The sequence below is a fragment of the Anguilla rostrata genome, chromosome 12 (assembly GCF_018555375.3).
Source record: "Anguilla rostrata isolate EN2019 chromosome 12, ASM1855537v3, whole genome shotgun sequence".
Taxonomy (NCBI): Eukaryota; Metazoa; Chordata; class Actinopteri; order Anguilliformes; family Anguillidae; genus Anguilla; species Anguilla rostrata.
Genome location: NC_057944.1, coordinates 23,206,485 through 23,226,664, shown reverse-complemented (window position 1 = coordinate 23,226,664; position 20,180 = coordinate 23,206,485). Strand labels below are relative to the sequence as shown.

General features: G+C 48.5%; 1 protein-coding gene across 2 annotated transcripts in view; it reads left to right on the top strand.

The window, feature by feature from the left end:
* Nucleotides 1-20,180, top strand: part of pik3cb (phosphatidylinositol-4,5-bisphosphate 3-kinase, catalytic subunit beta) — a 58,257-nt gene that overhangs the window by 28,994 nt on the left and 9,083 nt on the right. For both annotated transcript variants that reach the window (XM_064303721.1, XM_064303719.1), the window contains exons 4-14: nt 2,877-3,105; nt 4,502-4,725; nt 9,012-9,194; nt 10,796-10,963; nt 13,577-13,666; nt 14,437-14,688; nt 15,452-15,548; nt 16,030-16,160; nt 16,816-16,869; nt 17,158-17,346; nt 19,598-19,719. In XM_064303721.1, the coding sequence (XP_064159791.1) occupies nt 2,877-3,105; nt 4,502-4,725; nt 9,012-9,194; nt 10,796-10,963; nt 13,577-13,666; nt 14,437-14,688; nt 15,452-15,548; nt 16,030-16,160; nt 16,816-16,869; nt 17,158-17,346; nt 19,598-19,719 (1,739 nt within the window). The remainder of the gene's footprint in view (nt 1-2,876; nt 3,106-4,501; nt 4,726-9,011; nt 9,195-10,795; nt 10,964-13,576; nt 13,667-14,436; nt 14,689-15,451; nt 15,549-16,029; nt 16,161-16,815; nt 16,870-17,157; nt 17,347-19,597; nt 19,720-20,180) is intronic.

Below are 20,180 nucleotides of genomic sequence, written 5' to 3'. Positions count from 1 at the left end.
AAAATGGATGTACATTATGTACTGATGAACTCTTATAGACTCCCTTGTCATAATCTGACCAAGTCTTCATCCAGCACCGCTGCTATAATAACTAAAACGTCACTGCCATGTAAACACACTCTGCTAATTAGCAAAGCTATACCAACCAGAACTGTACTAATTGCATCAAAAAAAGGACAATACTACAACTACCCATTAAACTGCACAATGAGTCACAATAGTTACTACAGTACAGCTTCAAACCCAACATGGCTATTAAGAAATGATACTTGGTAATGCATAAGTCCCTATGATTAATATTATCATGATTTTTATAATCAGCATTTTCAGCTAATCAATACCTTTTTAATTAGCTGAATTGAAAATTGGCCTAATAATTCCAAGTCTGCTGGGCTTTTTTCCAAGTTAATTTTTTGCCCTGGCAGAATACAGTGTGCGTGAACAGTCTGTACAGTACCTCATTTGTTTTTCTGGTAAAGGCAGATTGTGAGCGTGCTCAGCAAATGCAAATCTCCTGTCATGTGGTACTGGCTCCAAACGTGTTGGTCAGGTGGGATTAGTATTCGTCAACTGAGGTGCCGTTGTGCGTCGGCACAGGCGTAAACAGTGCATCACCTTTCGCAAAGACCTCTCGCCTGGTAAACGAGTGTTTTTGTTGGAGTTTTGGTTTTGCAGTTCAGTGAAAAACAAGGCAGGTCACCAGACATGGAGCAGCTAATTTTCACTGTCACTCCACTGTCACACACTGTCACTTTAAACTTTCTTATGAACATCTAGCTACAGCAAGGACCACAATGGAAATGAGTTTTGTAATTGTGCATGTACATTGGTGTTTGCAACCATGTAATTATCCTTTTAAAGTGAATCGTCAAATAAATTAACTAAAACTAAAAACATTTGAACACACTTATTGAAATTTGGAAAAAGCACATAACATATCAATGATGTAACAATACTTGTAGAATGTGTTGTTTGTGGCCAAAATACCTATATGAGTTGCTTTCTTCTGGTATGTTTTCAAAATGAAATACTTTGGTGTTTAATTCAGCTGGAAATGATTGTGGTATCGCAGCTTTATTCATATATTTATTCCTTATATACCCAACATGCAGGTTAACTGCTTGCTGCTTTGAATAGCCACAGCCACTACTGTAGGCACCAATTACTATAAATGTGGACATTGCATTTACATGACTGATTTTATTTTACGCTCTTATCCACAATGACTTTCAATGGCCAAGGAAACATATTTTTCTTTGATTTATAAGCACATTAAAATTTCAAGTTTTTTTTTTTTTTTTTTTTTTAACCCTTGGACTTGAATGGTCTAAAGGGGACTTTAACAGAACAAAGGAAGAAATAAAACAAAAACGTCTTAGCTTCATCTTGTCTCTCTACCATTTGTCTTCAGCCTCAGTCTTTTTATCAGTGGAAGTATCTGGCACCAGGCCAGGACGTTACCTGGAGCAGCAGGGAGGGGTCGTGCGGAAGTGCGCGTCTCTGTGGGCCGATGGAAGGGGAGGGGGGGGTGGCGCCGTAAAGCATGAGCAGACGATGGCAGTGGCGGAATAGATGTGCGTCCAGGGGGGGCTGTGATTTACGGGACAGGGCACAGGAGAATAAAGGTTTAATTGTGACCGCAATGAAAAATATACTGCCTGGTCTATAGCAGGGGAGATTTGATTTAGTACCAGGGCGGTGCGAGGATTTTTCTGTTCAGCTGAAAAATGCCACAACTCCCTTAAGTGAGGCCAATGAAAGCCCATGATATACCTCTACTGCGCAATGGTACTTCATTTATATTTTCATTGAACAGTAAAGGAAATTTGGCAATATTCCTGTGCAACCCTGACTTTTACACGTTTTTTGTAGTTTTTGTATATATTTTTGATGAAAGAAATTTCTTGAAGAGTAAAACATGGTTTAACTTTAAGTGCGTGTGACAAATTTGAAGCACGTCACCATCAAGACTGATTCATTATTTTTGTTGATAATATGTTTTGTGATCAAGAATGACTGAAAATGACAAGAATTTCTGAAATGGCCGGTTGATTCAACTTAATGTTTTTTTTTGTTGTTGTTGTTTTAAAAAAAAATCGTAATCAAAATACATTCCCCATTCTTGACAAGAGCCATAATGGCGACTGCTGCCAGATTGGCACCTGTTTTGGGCCTTAAACCTGGAGCTACCTGAATGGACTAAGAGCCGAGACACTGTTATTGTTTCCGCATACCATACCTTTAAGCCTCTGCATCAATCCCAGAGTGTTATTCTTGCTTATTTTTGCCTACTGTGGTGTCAGTGCAAGTTGTAGTGCTGTGTTACTCAGAAAGGCTGGGCTGCAGCCTCGGCCAACCGACCCCCTGCGAGTGTGATGTCATCACCCCTTGGGCACACTTCTGACCCTCCGACAGTGTGGCTGAAGCGAGCCATTGCAGCAGGAAGTGTGATTAATGTGTTTGTTGTCCAATGGAAGACTTGACTCATGCTGTGTCATCACATTCGACGGAACACAAGACCTCGTGGGGCACTGCCATTTTATGATTATGTGCTTTTTTTTTCTTTCCATCAAAGGTTCTCCTTTTCTACTTTCTATGGTCACAAAAGCTAATTTCATTAATGCAGATTCAGTGTAAAAGCATGACATTTCTTTTAATGTGCATAGTAGCTCTGTTTTTTTTTTTTAGCTCTGTTTGTCATCTCTGGTCTGTGGTGCGATGTGTTTCTTTAGGGCATTATGGTTATTTGGCAGTAGACAGTTTTTACTCACATAGGGCCTGTTTGTTAAAGGCTTCAGCTACCATTTCTGGGGACTTGTGTACGACAGTATGTGGCGTCCTGATAAGTTCTGAAGACGTGTCGTGTGTCTCCACAGCTCCTATGGAAGCAGGCGCAGGCCTACCCCCTGTTCAGCTTCCTGGGGGAAATGGAGTCCCACATGTTCGAGTGCGTCAACCAGTCGGCGGTTCACGAGGAGCTGGAGGACGAGACGCGGCGGCTGTGTGACGTGCGGCCCTTCCTGCCCGTGCTCAAGCTGGTCACCCGCAACTGCGGCCGCGCCGAGCGCCTGCTCGACTCCAAGATCGGCGTGCTCATCGGCAAAGGTAGCTGCCGTCCCAACCACCGGACCCCGTTCTCAGTCACAGCCGAAACCCTCACACCTGCGCAGTTTCTCATCGGTACTAGCATACCTCCAATATTGGGACCAAAACACTGGTAAAGAGTTCCAAATGCCTGCCTTTAATCCTGAAAACAGATTCTGGGGTTCCCTGAAATTTGCTTTGCCCCTGATCATTCTTGACTTCACGGTGTGTCTGAACTGTTTAGTATGAGAGTGAGTGCATTAATTGTCATCATCAAAGACAAGGACCAAATTTAATGTCTGGGCATATTGCCTGTGTGACTCGTTGATGAGACGGCCTGGCATGGACAAGTCTGAGACGTCAAAGAGAGCAGTTCAAGAAACAGAACGCAGATTTTGAAGTCGCGGACAGTTAATATCAGCCTGTAGAATGCAGATAATTCTTATCAGCCTGTAGAATTTAGGTGGTTTATATGAGTCTGTAGAATGCGTGTGGTTAATGTCAGCCTGTAGAATGTGGATGATTAATATCAGTATGCAGGATGTGGATGATTAATATCAGTATGTAGGATGTAGGTGGTTAACATCAGCCTGTAGAATGCTGGTGCTTATTTGGTTATTTCCGACAGAACAATAGCGCTGCCAGAGCTTTTGGTTTGTATTTATTTTCGGGCAGCTGTTGTGAGGCCCCATGCCCACGCGCCGCAGAGCAGCGTCAGTGCGGCGGCACGCGGGGGCCGTCAGAGCGCTCGTCTGAATGACGACCTCATGGCTCCGCGCCAGTCAGTCTGAGTCTAATCGGAGGAGACTGATCAGATCAATTTCATATCCCTCCTTTCACCGCGCTTCTGTCAGGTGTGTTTATCGATGCCAGAGCCAGTTAGCGATTTTCGCCTGAACGGGTGAGACTGATGCGCCGCGGGCACAGAAATCTTCGGGGTGGGGATGGGGCCGGCTCCCACGAAGACCGCTGTGGGGCCCGTATCCATCTCCATGGTTACTTGAAGCAAAAAGGAGCAAATAAATTTGAAAGCCCCCAATAGGGGAGAATACATTGACAGGGGTAGCAAAGTGGGAGGGATGCTAGTAATGAGGCTGTAACGGTATCTGTGTCTCCGTACGGACACTGTGCCACAGCGTATAACGTCAAAGTAATGTACTCCCATAAGAACTGCATTTCTGTGGAACATGAAGATGCTCAGGGACACAAAAGAACCGTCAAAAAAAAAAAATACTAAATTAAGTGCGAATCCTTACCAGACGTGTGAAACTGGCAGAATAAATGAAGTAAACAAATGGTACATAATCAGTAATACTGGTCGGAAGCTGGAGCTGTTTGAATGGCAAATGATAGGCTACCGTAAGCAGGACCGCTAGCATCGCCATAACGACCGGCTGGCTTGGCGGCGCCCCTGCAGGTCTCCACGAGTTGGACGCTCTCCAGGACCAGGAGGTGAAGGACTTCCGCTCAAAGATGTTCCGCATCAGCGAGGAGAACATGCAGCGGGTGCAGATGATGACGTGGATGGAGTGGTTGCACAGCTGCTTCGCCCCGCAGCTGGAGTCTGGAGGCACAGAGATGCTGCAGGAGAGGCTGTACGAGGGCACCCTGAAGGTCACCATGCACTTCGACCAGTCCCAGGTAAATGCCCACTCCACCTCTCTCTCCCTCTCTGCCTCCCCCTCTCTTTCTGCCTCTCTCTCTCTCTCTCTGCCTCCTCACTCTCTGTCTCTTTCTCCCTCTCTGCCCCGCTCTTTCTCGCTCTCTCCCTTTCTCTGCCTGTCTCTCTCTCTTTCCCTCTTTCTCTCACACTCTTACCCCCTCTCTTCCTCTTCCCTCCCCCACTACTGACTTTATATTATTATATTTCTGTCTGTCTGTCTGTTTCACTGTTCTGTTTCTCTGCCCACCCTTGTGCTTTGAACCAGGCCCTTGTACACACAGAGCAAATGATCGCACGCTCAGGAATGTTTACTCTCACTCATGCCCTCATACTGTGGTGACAGCAGGAAGCGCTCAACACCCACGTTTCTCTTTAAAGCTTAAATGTAAATTCACGTTCACTTCACTACTCTCTTTCTCTCTCTCTCTCATTCTTTCACACACACACACACACACACACACACACACGTGTGCACACATCACTCCCTCGTGCAGGAAGCCTCACACGTGGCAGTGTCAGATTCTCCAGTACATTGACATTCTTGCACATAATCCCTGATGCAAACCCTTCCGCACAAGGTTTACGAGGGCCCCCTTTAAGGGAATATTTGCCCTCCCCAGGGTACGGGCTTCAGGGAGGGCGGAGGAGAAGTGAGGCTGGAGGCTGCTGCCGGGGTCAGAGGCCAGCGCTGTCCCTGGCGGCAGAGGTCGAGGGGTGAGAGAGAGGTGGCAGGCAGGCAGTTTGGCGTCCTCTTCAGTCCTGTCTCTTAAAATTCTGCCTTCTATCTTCTTCTGTCGGCTCTTCCTCAAGCGACACATGTCATGTGACCACACTAAAATAAACTGGCATTCTGACAGTGCTAACTAGGTCATGGTGACTAGGTCATGGTGACTTTACGATGGGTGAACTTTCCCCAAGCCGAGTTCTTACTGCTGTGATTCACCAACAGCTTTTCAGTCTGTGACTGAATTCAGTTATTCCCACAAAAAAAAGAACCACAGAGTAAATTACTTCATCGAAATGTGTTTGAAAGGGTTGCCGTTTCAGTCTGTAGATGCGTGTGTACCTTCACATGTGCGCGTGCCTTGTTTTTTTCCCCCTGTATCTCCCCCTTTTGGATTCACGCCACTGCCTTGGCGCTGGTCTGCTAATGTATTAGACTGACTTTAAACTTAAAGTGGGTCATGCTGACAATAGTCTGTCAATATATGATGCACAGCTTTAACTCCGCCTTACTATTTTGAACATGCCCGGACAGGCAACTGAGCTAAAGTAAGCAATGCTTACTTAAAAATGCATCCTACCGGATACCTCAATTCAATGACGCACTCTGTGCGGAGAGTTCCAAATTCTGTTTCACACACGCAACCGTCATTTCCTATTCTCCTCAGTTAAAAAAACATTGCACCCTGAGGTGATGTGCAAGACTAATGTGACGTAATCCAGGCTACCCATGCAAAGGTGCAGTGTACTGAACAGAAAACATATTTGCAGAGCAGGATTATGGCCACTTCTACCTGATAGCTGGAAGGAAATGAGGTCTGTACACTCCCAGATCCAGTCAGATTGCAGCGATGCATAGTTAAGAAATATCATTGCTTTGCTTTATATGACAATCATAGGGTGGTCAGAATGACCAGTTCTTATTCAAACATTCCTATCTCATATGGCACCATATTATGTATCTGTGTTCTTATCAAAACACACGTTTGACTCATTTAAGATGATATTTTGTTCAGGACTCGGCTACCCCAGGATTTTAGCCTCCCGATCGAGCAGTACAACACACTGTTACGCTGTTATTGAGAAGTGCTTGTACTTCTGTCAGCAGCATAGGATGTAGATGGCATATGCAGCTTAACTTCACTGGACCAATTCAGAGGACTCAATCCATAATGCCTAATGGCCATTTCCTACAATGGTGGCATTTAGCAGTGAGTACAGCTGAGCGCTCATTATAGGTGATGTCATTGCTGTTGACTTTACCGTTGAGGTCACACATCTGTGTGACTTTGCAGTTGCGGGGACGGGGTGTTGTTGTTTTGTTTTGGCTTTATGTGCGTAAGACGGAGCGGTTTTCGTGCAGGACTGACGGCGCAGTGAGGCCGGGCCCCGTTGAACAGGAGCTCTGTGTCAGAGCCACAGGCCCCTACAGTGATACGCCAGGAGCGATGGGCTCTGTGCCTGAGCCTGAACACTGCCACAGAGGCCCTCTGTGCTGCGTCCAGGGCTCGCGTTCAGTCACACGACTGCAGTAAACGCGAGGAGCTGTAAATACTTTTTGACTGCCGAGCCAGGCGGGCCGACCAGACAGACCCACCGGGGCCCGCCGCACCGGGAACAGGAAGTGGAGCTGCCTGCCGCGCGGTAGGCAACACAAATCTGCAACTAAGGTGGCGAGCTTCTGGCCAACCGCAGTAGGCCTGCTGCTTTTCCTTTTCACCGTCAGGCCTCGACCGTTATTCTTCTGAGTTGATCTCCACTGCTGTGTACTGCCCTTTGTCCACCAATATAAATATGTCCAAGTTATACAGTGGGGACCAAAAGTCAGAGATCACTAGACTGGGTTGTTTTCGTTGGAAGAATAATGCAATTACGATTCTCCAGTTACACCTCTTCAGGTATTCAGGAATACACTATTGACAGCAAGGGGAGCTTATTAGGATGGCATTCCCAGCACAGTCACCAGACCTGAATCCAATCAAATACCTGTAAGAGCAGTTGAAGTGCAATCATCTATAGGAAGTGTTGAGAAAATGGAAGATGAGATGTTGCTGAAGCTGGTGGAATTGATACCGAGCAGCATGAAGGCCATAATGTATTCTTGAATAAGAAGTATAAATGGAATAGCATAATTGTACTAGCCATTGATAAATAATGAAAACAATCAGCTCTTGGTAGGGTCCTCAGTCTTTTGGTTTAATATTGGCCCTTTCAGAATTACTTGCCGTGCCTTGCTCCTCTGTAAGATGTTACACAGCTTCCTAAGAAAGGCAGAGAGGGACTCACTTTTTTGTGTTGGGAATATTGGGGGGATTTTTTTGAAACCTTCCCCCTGTTTGGGAACTGGCCTGTTGTACTGTGCTTGTGCATCGTCGCTAAGCCACTTGCACCTATGCAGGTAGCACTACGGCTAAAGCTGAAGCACTTTCACAAATACGCTCGCTCGGAGCACTTGGCGGCAGTTAAAGGAGAGGGGCAGCCCTCGCTATTGGGTGCTCTTATCCCATTGGTGCCTCCTGACCAAACCTTGGCATACCACCCTCGGGGTGCACAGGCTAACAGAAGGAGGTCGGGCTGACCCGGGCTTCACCTTACTATCGTGTGTCAGTTGGGTCCTATTGCATCACACTGAAATATTCAGCGTTAATTCAACTCAAACCGAGCTTGAGTGCTTCCCCAGTGGGTAGACAGTACTCTATTAGCATAAGTAGTTCTCTGTCAGAATTGGTTTTTCATCAAGTGCTTTGCTATGCAGACTTCCAGTCACAGCCGGACTGGAGCGCGCAGTGACTGGGCTTCTGGGCCAATGTGGAGCAGGACTCGCGCTTGTGTACCGTGTTCATTAATCAGCCGCCAGACAGGCCAGCGATTCGGCGCTCTCGAGGACAGTTTGTGCCGGGGAACCCGCTTCTTGTCTTCAACAATGCGGGAGAAGTTGCTGTTCCTCTCAGAGCTGAATGGAGCACAGCGCAAAGAGGGGGAGGGGACCGTTAAAGTTCCTGAAAGGCGTGACGAACGCCACCCGGCAGAGCGGGCCAAATCAGCGGTGAGCGCCGCGGCTGTTCCCGCTCCCGTCTGCCAGTCGGAAGCCAGGGCTGATTTATCCTTTGGCCTCTCCGCGTGTGAAACGACACGCGACAGGCGCCCGGCGCAGTCTGCCGCCATCAAGGCCGGACATAAATCTGCGCAGGGCCCAGGAACCCAGCCATCCGGGGCAGGAGCCCGCGTGGCCTGTGCAGGGCTCTTACAGCAGGGCGTCCATGTTTAGATGGCAGCTCCGTGTTCAGTGCAGATACAGAGGCGTGTCTCTAGGTGAGGGTGCGCGCATGCATGGGCCTGTCTGTGCGGCGTACGAGAAGTCTCTTGCGTAATCCCGATTGGTTCCCCCGGCTGATTCGCCGATGATGCGGTGCGATGTTCCACTCGCTTCCCGTCCGCTTCTCCGCCCCTTTCTTGCGAGCTCAGGCACTGGCCGAGGTGTTTCCCACGGCGCTCACGTGCGTTTCCTTCTCCTCCCACCCCCCCTCCCCCGCGTCGCCAGGACACCGTCAGCCTGAAGGTGGCCCCCAACACCACGCCCAACGAGCTGACCGAGCAGGCGGTGCGGAAGTGGCTGACCACTCACGGGCCGGAGGAGGAGAAGATAGGCTGGAGCGAGTACGTGCTGCGCGTCAGCGGAAAGCTGGAGTTCCTGTTCGGAGAGCACCCCCTCGTCCACTACAAGGTGAGCACTGCGTGGCGCGGAACTCGGGGGAGTGGCTTAGCCACAAAACGCCATGGACCTCACCGTGGGCTCCAGATACAGGACACGCGTGTGCTTCAGCAAAAGCTTTGTACCCTCTGCCATAAATAAACTTAACAACACTCCCCTCCTATTGTGATTTTGGCTTAGCTCAACTTTAGCTCAGTAGCTTAACTCAGTGTGCCTGCTATGTTGTTGTGTTATGTCAATGTCAACCTTTGCTGTTTAGCGGATGATTCAATATGTCATGTTTTGGCACCAATTCTGAAAAAGAATTTCCTCACTGAGGACAATAAACTATCCGACTGCGTACTCTAGCAAAGGGGCGTAGCCTCCAACAGGGCTCTTGTAGGCCCAGGCTCTGGCAAAATTAGCTCTTTGTGTAAGAATGAAAATAAAGCTGATTGTGTAGTTTTAGTATTAAGAATGAGTCAGCTATGCTCATAAACTGTCCTAGCAGATATTTGTAGCCACCAGATTGCTGACGTAGCAGGACAGAGCTCAGTGATTCATAGCCACTTGAAAGGAACACTCTTGATTGAACAAAGGCTTTGTTTGTGATCGACCTTTTTAAGAAATTGAGGAAGACGAACCTTCTGCTTAAGTGCTTGTTTGTGCCACAGCGATGCACGTGCCACACTCTCAATATTAAATCCAGTCCATGGCAGTATTCAGTGCAGCTGGGAGGCATGTGGGGTGACACACATTTGGCCATATTGTTACCCTGCAGGAAGGGTTCAGTCTGCAGTGTGTCATTTATCATATTAAAGGAATATTTTGAGGAAATGCATGTCCCTGCACCTTTTCTTTGACGGGGGGGGGGGGTGTTGGGTTATTCATGTAGTGTGGCATGCATATTAAAAGATGGGAATAGGCTGAATTCACCGTGTTTTCTGTGCCTGCCTCTCCCACCCCCTACCACTAAAGGAGAGTCCTGGACAGTGCAGCCAGCAGCCTAATTTTGTTAAAGCCTTAATGAGCATACTTGCACCCTCAGCACTGAGCCTTTAGAATATTGATGGTAAATGGATCCTCAGGGTAACCTTTTCTGCAGTTTGAAAAGTCAGTGCAAAGTCATGACATTAATGCAAAGTCAAGTTGAAGGTCAGCTGAGGTAAATTCTGGGGTTTAATCCTGTTTTTTAATAGAAGTGTACTTGTAGAATACCTGCTCACGAGGCATATCGTCCTCTCTTCCTGAGAGCGTCAGCTGACCCCATTAATGGCCACTCCCCCCCCACCTCCTCGCATTAATTATTAGCGAGTGGTATGCTCACTCAAGCGCACCCCCTGGCCGGTGTACCATGCAGTGACTCTCATCTATATCGCTTTCAAGAAAAGTCTTAAATGGAAGCCTGACCTTTGCTAAGAAGCAGTCTCTGACCTTGCAAGGTCAAGCTGCTGGCATCCATGACGTTGGAATATTTTTGCTTCCATGCTTCACTTCTTTCAGGAGAATGTCACCAGGCTTTAGAACCCTCAGGTAATGTGTGTGGTAGGCTGAGCCAGGCTGTCGTCAGTGCCCTCCTGTCTGTGTCTGTGTCAGTTATCCTCACTGTCTGTCCTTCCGTCCATGTTCCCCAGTACATAAAGTCCTGTGTGATTGCGAAGGAGAGTCCACATCTCACCCTGGTGCACAGCAGCACGGTTCAGGAACTGTTCAAGAAGGAGATCTCGGCCATTGGAGCTGTGGTCAACCGCAAGACCTCCAACGCTCCGTTGCCCCTGCCTCCCAAGAGGAGAGGACCCTCTGTGAGTGTTTGGCGTGTCTGATATCGCACTGTTCGAGTGTGTCTGTTCTGGCCGTGTCACAGAGTTCCACTGTCTGGTGTCTCGGTATTCTTTTATGCCTGGTTTCTGAGTGTTCCTTTGTGTCTGCTGTCTCAGTGTTCTTTTGTGTCTGGTGTCAATGTTCCATTATGTCTTGTGTCCCTGTGTTCCACTGTGTCTGGTGTCTCAGTGTTCTACTGTCTGGTCTGTCAGTGTTCCACTGCATGTAGTGTTTCAGTGTTCCATTGTGTCTGGTGTCCCACTGTTCCACTATGTCTGGTGTCTCTGTGTTCCATTGTGTCTGGTGTCTCAGTGTTCCACTGTGTCTGGTGTCTCAGTGTTCCACTGTGTCTGGTGTCTCAGTGTTCCACTGTGTCTGGTGTCTCAGTGTTCTATTGTGTCTGGTGTCTCAGTGTTCCACTGTGTCTGGTGTCTCAGTGTTCCACTGTGTCTGGTGTCTCAGTGTTCCATTGTGTCTGGTGTCTGAGTGTTCCACTGTGTCTGGTGTCTCTGTGTTCCATTGTGTCTGGTGTCTCTTTGTTCCACTGTGTCTGGTGTCTCAGTGTTCCACTGTGTCTGGTGTCTCAGTGTTCCACTGTGTCTGGTGTCTCAGTGTTCCACTGTGTCTGGTGTCTGAGTGTTCCACTGTGTCTGGTGTCTCTGTGTTCCATTGTGTCTGGTGTCTCTTTGTTCCACTGTGTCTGGTGTCTCAGCATTCCACTGTGTCTGGTGTCTCAGCATTCCACTGTGTCTGGTGTCTCAGTGTTCCATTGTGTCTGGTGTCTCAGTGTTCCACTGTGTCTGGTGTCTCAGTGTTCCACTGTGTCTGGTGTCTCAGTGTTCCACTGTGTCTGGTGTCTCAGTGTTCCACTGTGTCTGGTGTCTCAGTGTTCCATTGTGTCTGTTGTCTCAGTGTTCCACTGTGTCTGTTGTCTCAGTGTTCCACTGTGTCTGTTGTCTCAGTGTTCCATTGTGTCTGGTGTCTCTTTGTTCCATTGTGTCTGGTGTCTCGGTGTTCTCAGCGTCTGTATTTTTTCCTTTCAACGGCATTGATTGTCCATTCATGGTCACCGATAAAAGATTATGTTCACCACCATTAGCATTATCAGTGACCACAGCCATCTATATCAAGAATTCTATTGTCTCCCCCATATTCTCCTTCGATGAGAAATGCAGCTGTTGTTTTAACAGGGAGAAAAATGGAAAGAGCTTTTCTACTCTTTGATGTATTTATGCCTCTTTTCTCTCAGTTGAAAGGTCAGTAGGATTTTTAATTGGAGGTAAATGATTTGCTGGGATGTGTTTCCCAGCAGGGCCATAAGTGTGTAAATAACACCGCCCTCATTAATGGTGCCTCTCATCCTGACTGTTTCATCTTCTAGGCGATGCTCAGAGGGACAGTAATCAGACCAGCAATGCCCCCCCCCCCCCCTCACCCCCACCCCCAGCCTCATCACATGTCTCCCTTACCATCCAGACACAGCGCAGCGCTGAACTACTTACTAGAGCAATCTGTGCTGGGTCCTGACCTGCATATTTGTCCAGATCCATATTTAATTCTATGTGATCATGTCGGCAATCGATAATTAAGGCTTATGTCATTATAACATTTCTAAGATTTCCATTACTGCATTTACTGCTATCATTCATCTTAGTTCAGATTTTGTATTTTCTGTTTAAAAGTATGAGATGTGCATCATAAATTAAGTTTATCATTATCAATAATGACAAAATTTCCATTATGGTTCGGTGCACAAGTGCCATATTTTTCCTTAAAAGACTGTGTAGCACAGTGCGTAGGGCAGCCTTCTATCAGCCCAGGAATCCCATGTGAATCCCCCTGTGGGGTCAGACATTAGCTTCCCCTTTATGGCTCTTTGCCCTGGGGTCCCACCTCTATCTGTAACTCTCTCTGCTCCCCCCATGTGAATGAAGGTAAAACACACACAAAGAGGACAAACAGTGCCTAAGTGGCAGGCCTACACGTGGGCCTTAATGGCCTGTCCTCTCTACTTGAATGTGCTTATCTGAGATAGAGGATGCTGTGATAGAAGTAGAAGATCCTATCTGTGTCCTGTTAGATTGTCGAGGCAGTGCCGCAATGTAGCGGTGCAACTGCTATCAAATTGAAAGTTGCCACCAAACTAGTATTTCTAGCTCTGTAGCAGCGACTGGCTCTTTGTTTGAGTGACCGCTCACCCAGTCGCGTCGTGTGTGTGGCAACCGGCTTCGCTGGCCAGAATGGAATGTTAATGAGCCCGCTGGGGAGATGGCCCCCCTGCCTGCAGTGGCAGGCGCCACATGACTCCGCCGTCACACACATCAGCGAATCGAGGAAATGTGCGTCTCAAAAGTTCCAGGAACTGAGCGTCTGATTCATGTTGTGGGTTTGATTGTCGGCAGCAGTGCTAGGGGGAGTCATGTGATTGTGTGTGTGTGTGTGTTTATTCCCCCCTGTAAGCACTGACCTTTTCTACATTGACCTGCCTCACCATTCATTTGATCCGCTTGACATTCGCTGGGAATTTGGCCTTGCTGAAGGACTTTTTAAGCTTTTTTTTCATTCAACTTTTTCCCCTCTCCTTTTTTCTCCAGCAAGTGCAGACTTGTGTTTGGGATGTCCATGCACTGTTTAAGATCGTTTTGGTCAAAGGGTGCAAAGTCAATGCAGAGGAGACTGCCAAGGTGAGAGACATGAGAACTCTTTCAGAACATCCCTCTATAACACTGCAGCCCTGTCACTGTAGCCCCATTAGACTGCTCTGCTTTTACACTGTCACTATAGGCCTGTTAGACTGATCTACTGTTACTCTATTCCTGTTGTACTGCCCTACTGTTACACTGTTGCCCTATTGTACTGCCCTACTGTTACACTGTAGGCCTGTTAGACTGCTCTACTTTTACACTGTAGGCCTGTTGTACTGCCCTACTGTTACACTGTAGGCCTGTTAGACTGCTCTACTTTTACACTGTGGCTCTGTTATACTGCTCTACTTTTACACTGTAGGCCTGTTGTACTGCCCTACTGTTACACTGTAGGCCTGTTATACTGCTCTACTGTTACTCTCACTAGTCCTGTAACGCTGGTTTTGTTGCACTTTGTTCTTTCACTGCAGCTCTGTTAATCTGTGCCGCTGTTTTACTGCAGCCCTAATTCTCTGCACCCTTTATTACACACTCCATCAGTGCGTTCTCCTGGCAGAATGGAGAAGTTTGGAACAAGTGACTGGGGGGATTATGTAATACCTGGGTCGTTGCGAGGCTTATTTCCCCCTGTCTGTCATTCATTCGTATGTCTACGGTACACGGGACACAGAATACACTGCTCACTCACTGTTCTCTCTAAATATTACCTTATATTACACTGCAATCACTCTCAGTAATACAACAAGCATTACAAAAACAAAAACAGCAGCTTGACCTGGATTTCTCTTGCCTCCCCCCCCCCATTCCAGGTGCACGTGCGGGCGGGGCTCTTCCACGGCACGGAGCTTCTGTGCAAGCCGGCGGTGAGCAGCGAGAGCAGCGGGCGGAGCGAGCACGTGTGGAACCGCACGCTGGACTTCGACATCGCCGTCAGCGACCTGCCCCGCATGGCCCGCCTCTGCTTCGTCGTGTACGCCGTCATGGACAAGGTCAAGAAGCAGAAGTCCACCAAGAACGCCCACATCCACAAGTACCAGACCATCCGCAAGGCCGGAAAAGTGGTAGGAGCCTCTGGGGTTTCCGTAGTACGCAGGGATTTTTGGCTCTTACCCTCACTTGTCTCATGGCCCAGCTCAGGCTGATACTTCCAGAGCCACATTTGTATCCACTTTTACAGTGCAGCTCCACCCCTGCCCCACCCCTGTGGATACCCTTCAGGCAGAAGACATTGAATACTCGCGCTCTGTTAACTGGCATCAGCACTTTTTCTCTCATTGCGGTTTTCGTTAGGTCCACGTGAGGCTATGCGAGTATTCTCTTCCTTTTTTTATGCTGCGCTTGCCCTGCTCACATTGCAGCTGTGCAGCGTCCCTGACTCTCAGCCCGTACGGATCCCTTACTGAAGCCCCCAGGGCCCCCCCTCCGCCCGGGCCCGGGGGCGCGGGCTCCTGCGGGGCGAAAGCCACGGTTTAATCCCGTCTCACGCCGTGCTCGACACGGCGCCCCGCACACCCCCCGCGCCCCTCGCCCCGCACGCCCCTCACCCCCCACACCCCTCGCCCGCATGCGCCGCAGCAGGCCGGCTCCATCCCGCGCCCCGCGTTTCGTCCGATCGCGTCCATCGTGCGTCGTCCTCTGAGCGCCTGATGCTTCTGCTCTCTTCAGAGCAGAGTCCAGCTCGCCTTATGCAGTTCTGTACAGTCTGGTGACGTACGGGAGTTCTTGGGTTCGGACAAGGTCCAGTATCATGGAGGACATTTGGAGGAATGTGGTTTGTGTTATACTTGACCATGCTGCATGTGTCTGTTTCTCTTTGCTTGGCAGCACTATCCCATTGCCTGGGTCAACACCATGGTGTTTGACTACAAAGGACAGCTAAAGACTGGAGACATCATTCTGCACAGCTGGTCTTCTTTTCCTGGTAGGAACACACATGTGCTCACACACACACGCATATGGTCGCTGAAGCTCATACTACACTTAAAAGCTCTCTTACACTCACTCACACCCCTCACAGCAACATGCAGAGGAAGCTTACAGGTCTGAGACTGATATGCAGTTAGTGAACAAAACACTGAGAACACCAGTGTACAGTTGCTTAGTAGGGTGTTGCACTGTATGTGTCCAGTTTGGCCTGTATGCATGGTGACATGCAGTCTTCTAATGTCTGGAATGCTGATGTCTTCATTCCAGAATGTTCCACAATCACTTCAGTGGAGATGATTACACCATTAGGTAGCAACTGACTCAACCTAAGATTATGAGTGCACCCAAACCATGGCAGGAAAATGACCCCCACACCACTGCATATCCATCACTGTTTAAACACTCCTGTGTTTTTTCATTAGTCATCATTGTAAATTTGGTTTCTGTGATTCAGATCATGTGTTTTTGTCCTTCAGATGAACTTGAAGAGATGTTGAATCCCATTGGCACCATACAGACCAACCCATACACTGAGAACGCTACTGCTTTGCACATCCAGTTGCCTGAATACTCCTCCTCCCCTGTCGTTTTCCCTCCCTTCGATAAGGTGAGCCCACCGTCCACTTCTTACTGTTCAACCACACACAGCATTTACACTGTTACTGTCTGACTACACACAGCTTTTGCAGAGTACTGCTTGACTACACACATTTGTTGCACTGTACAAAGATGCAAAGCACCGAAAGGGGCGTTTCTCACATTCATTTGTAGCAAAGTGTGTAGTCCAAATTTTTTAACACTATGCAAACGGGTGCAATTCCACGCGTTTCCATTTGAGGCGCTGAACGTAAATACAGAAGTAATCATATCCAACTGCTTTGAGCAATGGCTGCCACCTTGTGGATTAAGCAGTATATAACCTCAAACTGGACGAAAAGAAGCCAATAAATGCACGTATTGTATGCAAGCATAGAGCCTACGTTTGTCCCCAATCTACGTTGGCGTTTGCATTCCTATGTTGGAGTATGTACTGAAAATGTACTGCTACTCTGAAAAGCTGGAGTGTCTAATTGCTTAACGGTCCTGACCTTTGCTCCCAGGTGAGAGCAACATGAATCTCCTGCTGTTGTTTTTGGAGGGCTGCTCTTGTTGCAGTAACAGTAGATCTTTTTCTCACTGCAGTTCAGAAAACTGTGTTCCTTATACTCGTGTTTGAACTGAGATGTGTTTAGGCTGATTTTTCTTTAATTACGCCCACACAGATTTTGGAAAAAGCCGCGGAGATTGCCCGTGGCAGCGACTCCTTGCCTATGGTGGTGAGTGTTTGTCTTAGTTCGCTTGTCTCAACAGTTCCTGCAAGGCTTTGGGTGAGAGGATAGTTATTGCCAAAAGGCATTCAGTTAATTTTAACTTAAATTGGCATGGTGTGTTTTTATTAAATTTACATGCATGTGCTCTTCCTTGTGCAGACTGCAGAAATTTGACAGGTTATATAATCTTATGTGACTCTGAGGACATGCTGGGACTTGCCTTTTCAACTGGTTTGCGAATTCTTACACAATGTCGCCACCTGGTGATGATCCCTTGTAATGGTTTGTGTGCAGGGCCGCGGGGGTAAGAAGTTTCACATAGAGCTGAAGGAGATCATGGAGAGAGACCCTCTGTCCCAGCTGTGCGAGAACGAGAAGGACCTCATCTGGACACTACGCTACGACTGCCGGGAGAACTTTCCCCAATCCCTTCCCAAACTGCTGCTGTCCGTGAAATGGAGCAAACACGAGGATATGGCACAGGTAGCTCACGTCAGACTGACAAATCACCTCACAATGTCAGAATGTACCTGGGCAGTTGTGTGTGAAATCGATTAGATGAATATACCAGGCATTTGGAGTTCCTCCCATTCCCAAAGATCATAGTAACCTGTAATTAACCTTTCGTAACCAGGATAATCGTCCGTTCTGTTTTCACCGGTGTTCTAGCTGAGACAACAGCTGTTTGGCAGTCACACCCATCCTGTCAGCTATCACTAAGCACAAACGATAAATGTGACCGTGCAGAGGGAGCCGTTTCCTTTGCCGAGTTTTCAATCGGCCCATTTCACTCCTCCAGAAATGCTACTATTTTCAGTATTTGAAATGAGCCGTTTGGGGTTTCAGCTGGACATTAGAGCCAGAATGGCCGAGCGCAGGATGAAAGTACCATTCCAAGTACCGCTCCGAGTACTACTTCTGCTGCCTCTGAGGTGCACTGTGAGCCTTATTCCTCGGTCAAATTAGATTTCACAGGAATGCGCATTGGATATCTCACAGCCTGCCCATGCAGCGTGTGTGCGTGTGTGTGTGTGTGTGTGTGTGTTGCGCACTGCTGAGGCTGACCTCCTGACCTCTGCACTGGGACTGCCACATACCCACCCTGATCTCAATGCTCTTGCCCCACACACAACGCAGCGCAACTCAACAAGGCCCCCTCCCCCTTCTTTATCTCCTCCCGCTTTCCTGAGCCTGCTCCTCCTCTCCATTCCTTTCTTTATCACTCTCAGAGGCCTATCTCGCTTTTATCTCTGTCTAGCCTTATCTCATTATCTCCACGCCTCTTCTTCCTCCCTCCTTCCCTCCCTCTTTCAGTCTCTCTGTCTCCCTGTGACGTCCGTCAGTATTGCAAGCCAGGGTTTAGCGTGTGGAAAGAACGTTTCGGTCTGTTTCTCATCAAAGAAAGTCCACTGCTAGTCATCAGATTCTAATGGGTTCTGGATGAGCCCATTACGTTTCCAGGGCTATCGGCGATAAATCCAGGAACCGCAACCTGCTAGTCAAATGGCACCGAGTGTCTGCGGTACGCACAGCACCCCCCAACCGCTTACCGACCCTGGCCGCAGAGCCGTTGTCAGGGCAACCTTCAGCGGGAGCCCAGTGCGCTCTAACACCGGGAGGGAAATGAGTGTGAGACCAGCCCGTTCCTCTGGCAGGAAGCCTCGTGAGAGGATCGAGAAATGTGTGATTTTGTTCGGCTCGCCTGGCTCCTGCCTCAGTCAGACAGCGGAGGGGCGGGGCCTGTGGTGTGGGCATAACTGGGGCCCGCCCACCCTGAAATGCCTGCTGCCCCCGCTCCCTCCCCTGAGAATAACATGTCCTGAGGCCTGGACGTACAGGCACCTATTCAATTTATCCCTGCTCTTCCCCCCTCTGCGGTTAATGTCATTACCATGTAGAGCACTGCACTATAATGACATATTGATTTAAACTTTGTTCCTGCTAAAGGTGCTTTGTGAAGTATGTTATTTTTAATTAAGCCATTAGGCCGAGAGAGGCCAATAGTTCAGGCATTGTTCAGAAGCAGCTGGAGAATGAAGGGCATGTTTTTCTGATCTGGAGCTGGATTACAGTAACTGGGCTAATGAAGGCAGTTAGAGCTCATTAGGGCCGGCTCTCCGTTACCAGGCCGGTGTCGGGTATCGGGGCGTAATTCAGACGAGCGCCGTGCGGGGGCTACCTGCCCGGGGAGGGGGGGGGGGGAAGTGCACAGACTTCCTCACAGAACGGGGAATTGCTTCTGCCTGCCAGCGTGCCGCGGCTTTCTGCGGACAGAACTGCGACAATGAGCAGCAAACCGGCTCGGAGCGAGATTAAGTGTGATTAGAGAACAATAAAGGCATGTTATTAGGCCGACTGCAGTTCAAAGCCGAACAGCCTGATGGAAATCCCGTGTTGTTTGCTAATGGAAGGCTTATACATCCAGCTGTAAGCTGTCACGCCAGCTTCGCAGGCAATTGCAGAGGAATTTCCTATGGCTGTTAACCCGGTTAAAACCGCGTCTTGATTCAGAATGGCGAAAAAGAAACGCTCTCTACATTTTCAATTGAACTCTAATCCCTTGAATTAAATGCTATAATAGAAGTTCATTCCACTTCTATTAATATCAGGCAGCAGTAATGGTGGAGCCAAACGGATGTGAGAACTGGGGCTGTGCTGTACTGCGCTGATGTGCCGCGATGGTTCCGGTTCTGAGGCTCACGGCCCTGGGCCTGGCTCTCTTTCCCTCTGGCAGCTGCAGGCCCTGCTGCAGATCTGGCCCAAGCTCAGCCCTCGGGACGCCCTGGAGCTGCTGGACTTCAACTACCCCGACCAGTACGTGCGGGAGTACGCCGTCGCCTGCCTGAGGCACATGAGGTAAGAACTCCGCCCCGCCCTGACCCGCACGCTCTTCCCTCAGCCGCGACCGGGCGCCCGCGTCGCCGACACCGGAGAGCTCCTGTAGCCCTTTATCATATCTCTCTCAATCATGCCTCTCTTGTAGTCTGATTTGCCATAACTTCACTGACTTAGCCTATACTGACTGCCTGAACTGGACTTGATGTTCACGGTGGTGGGTAACTGATACTTATTGGGAATAGTCTCTTATCAGAACCAGTGTTGTGTAGCTATTCCAATGACCTTCAGTATGCACTTTGTTGTTTTGGATAAAGGTTGTTTTGGATGAAAGTGTCTGTGAGCTTGCTGCTGTAGAGGCAGAAGGCTGCAGTGCTTGTGTACATCGTGCACATCGTGTACACGTCCCATTCAGATTTTATCTGGCTCTGTGTTCAGTCAGCTTCTGCAGCATCCGCCAGGGAGACAGTTAGCTTTAATGA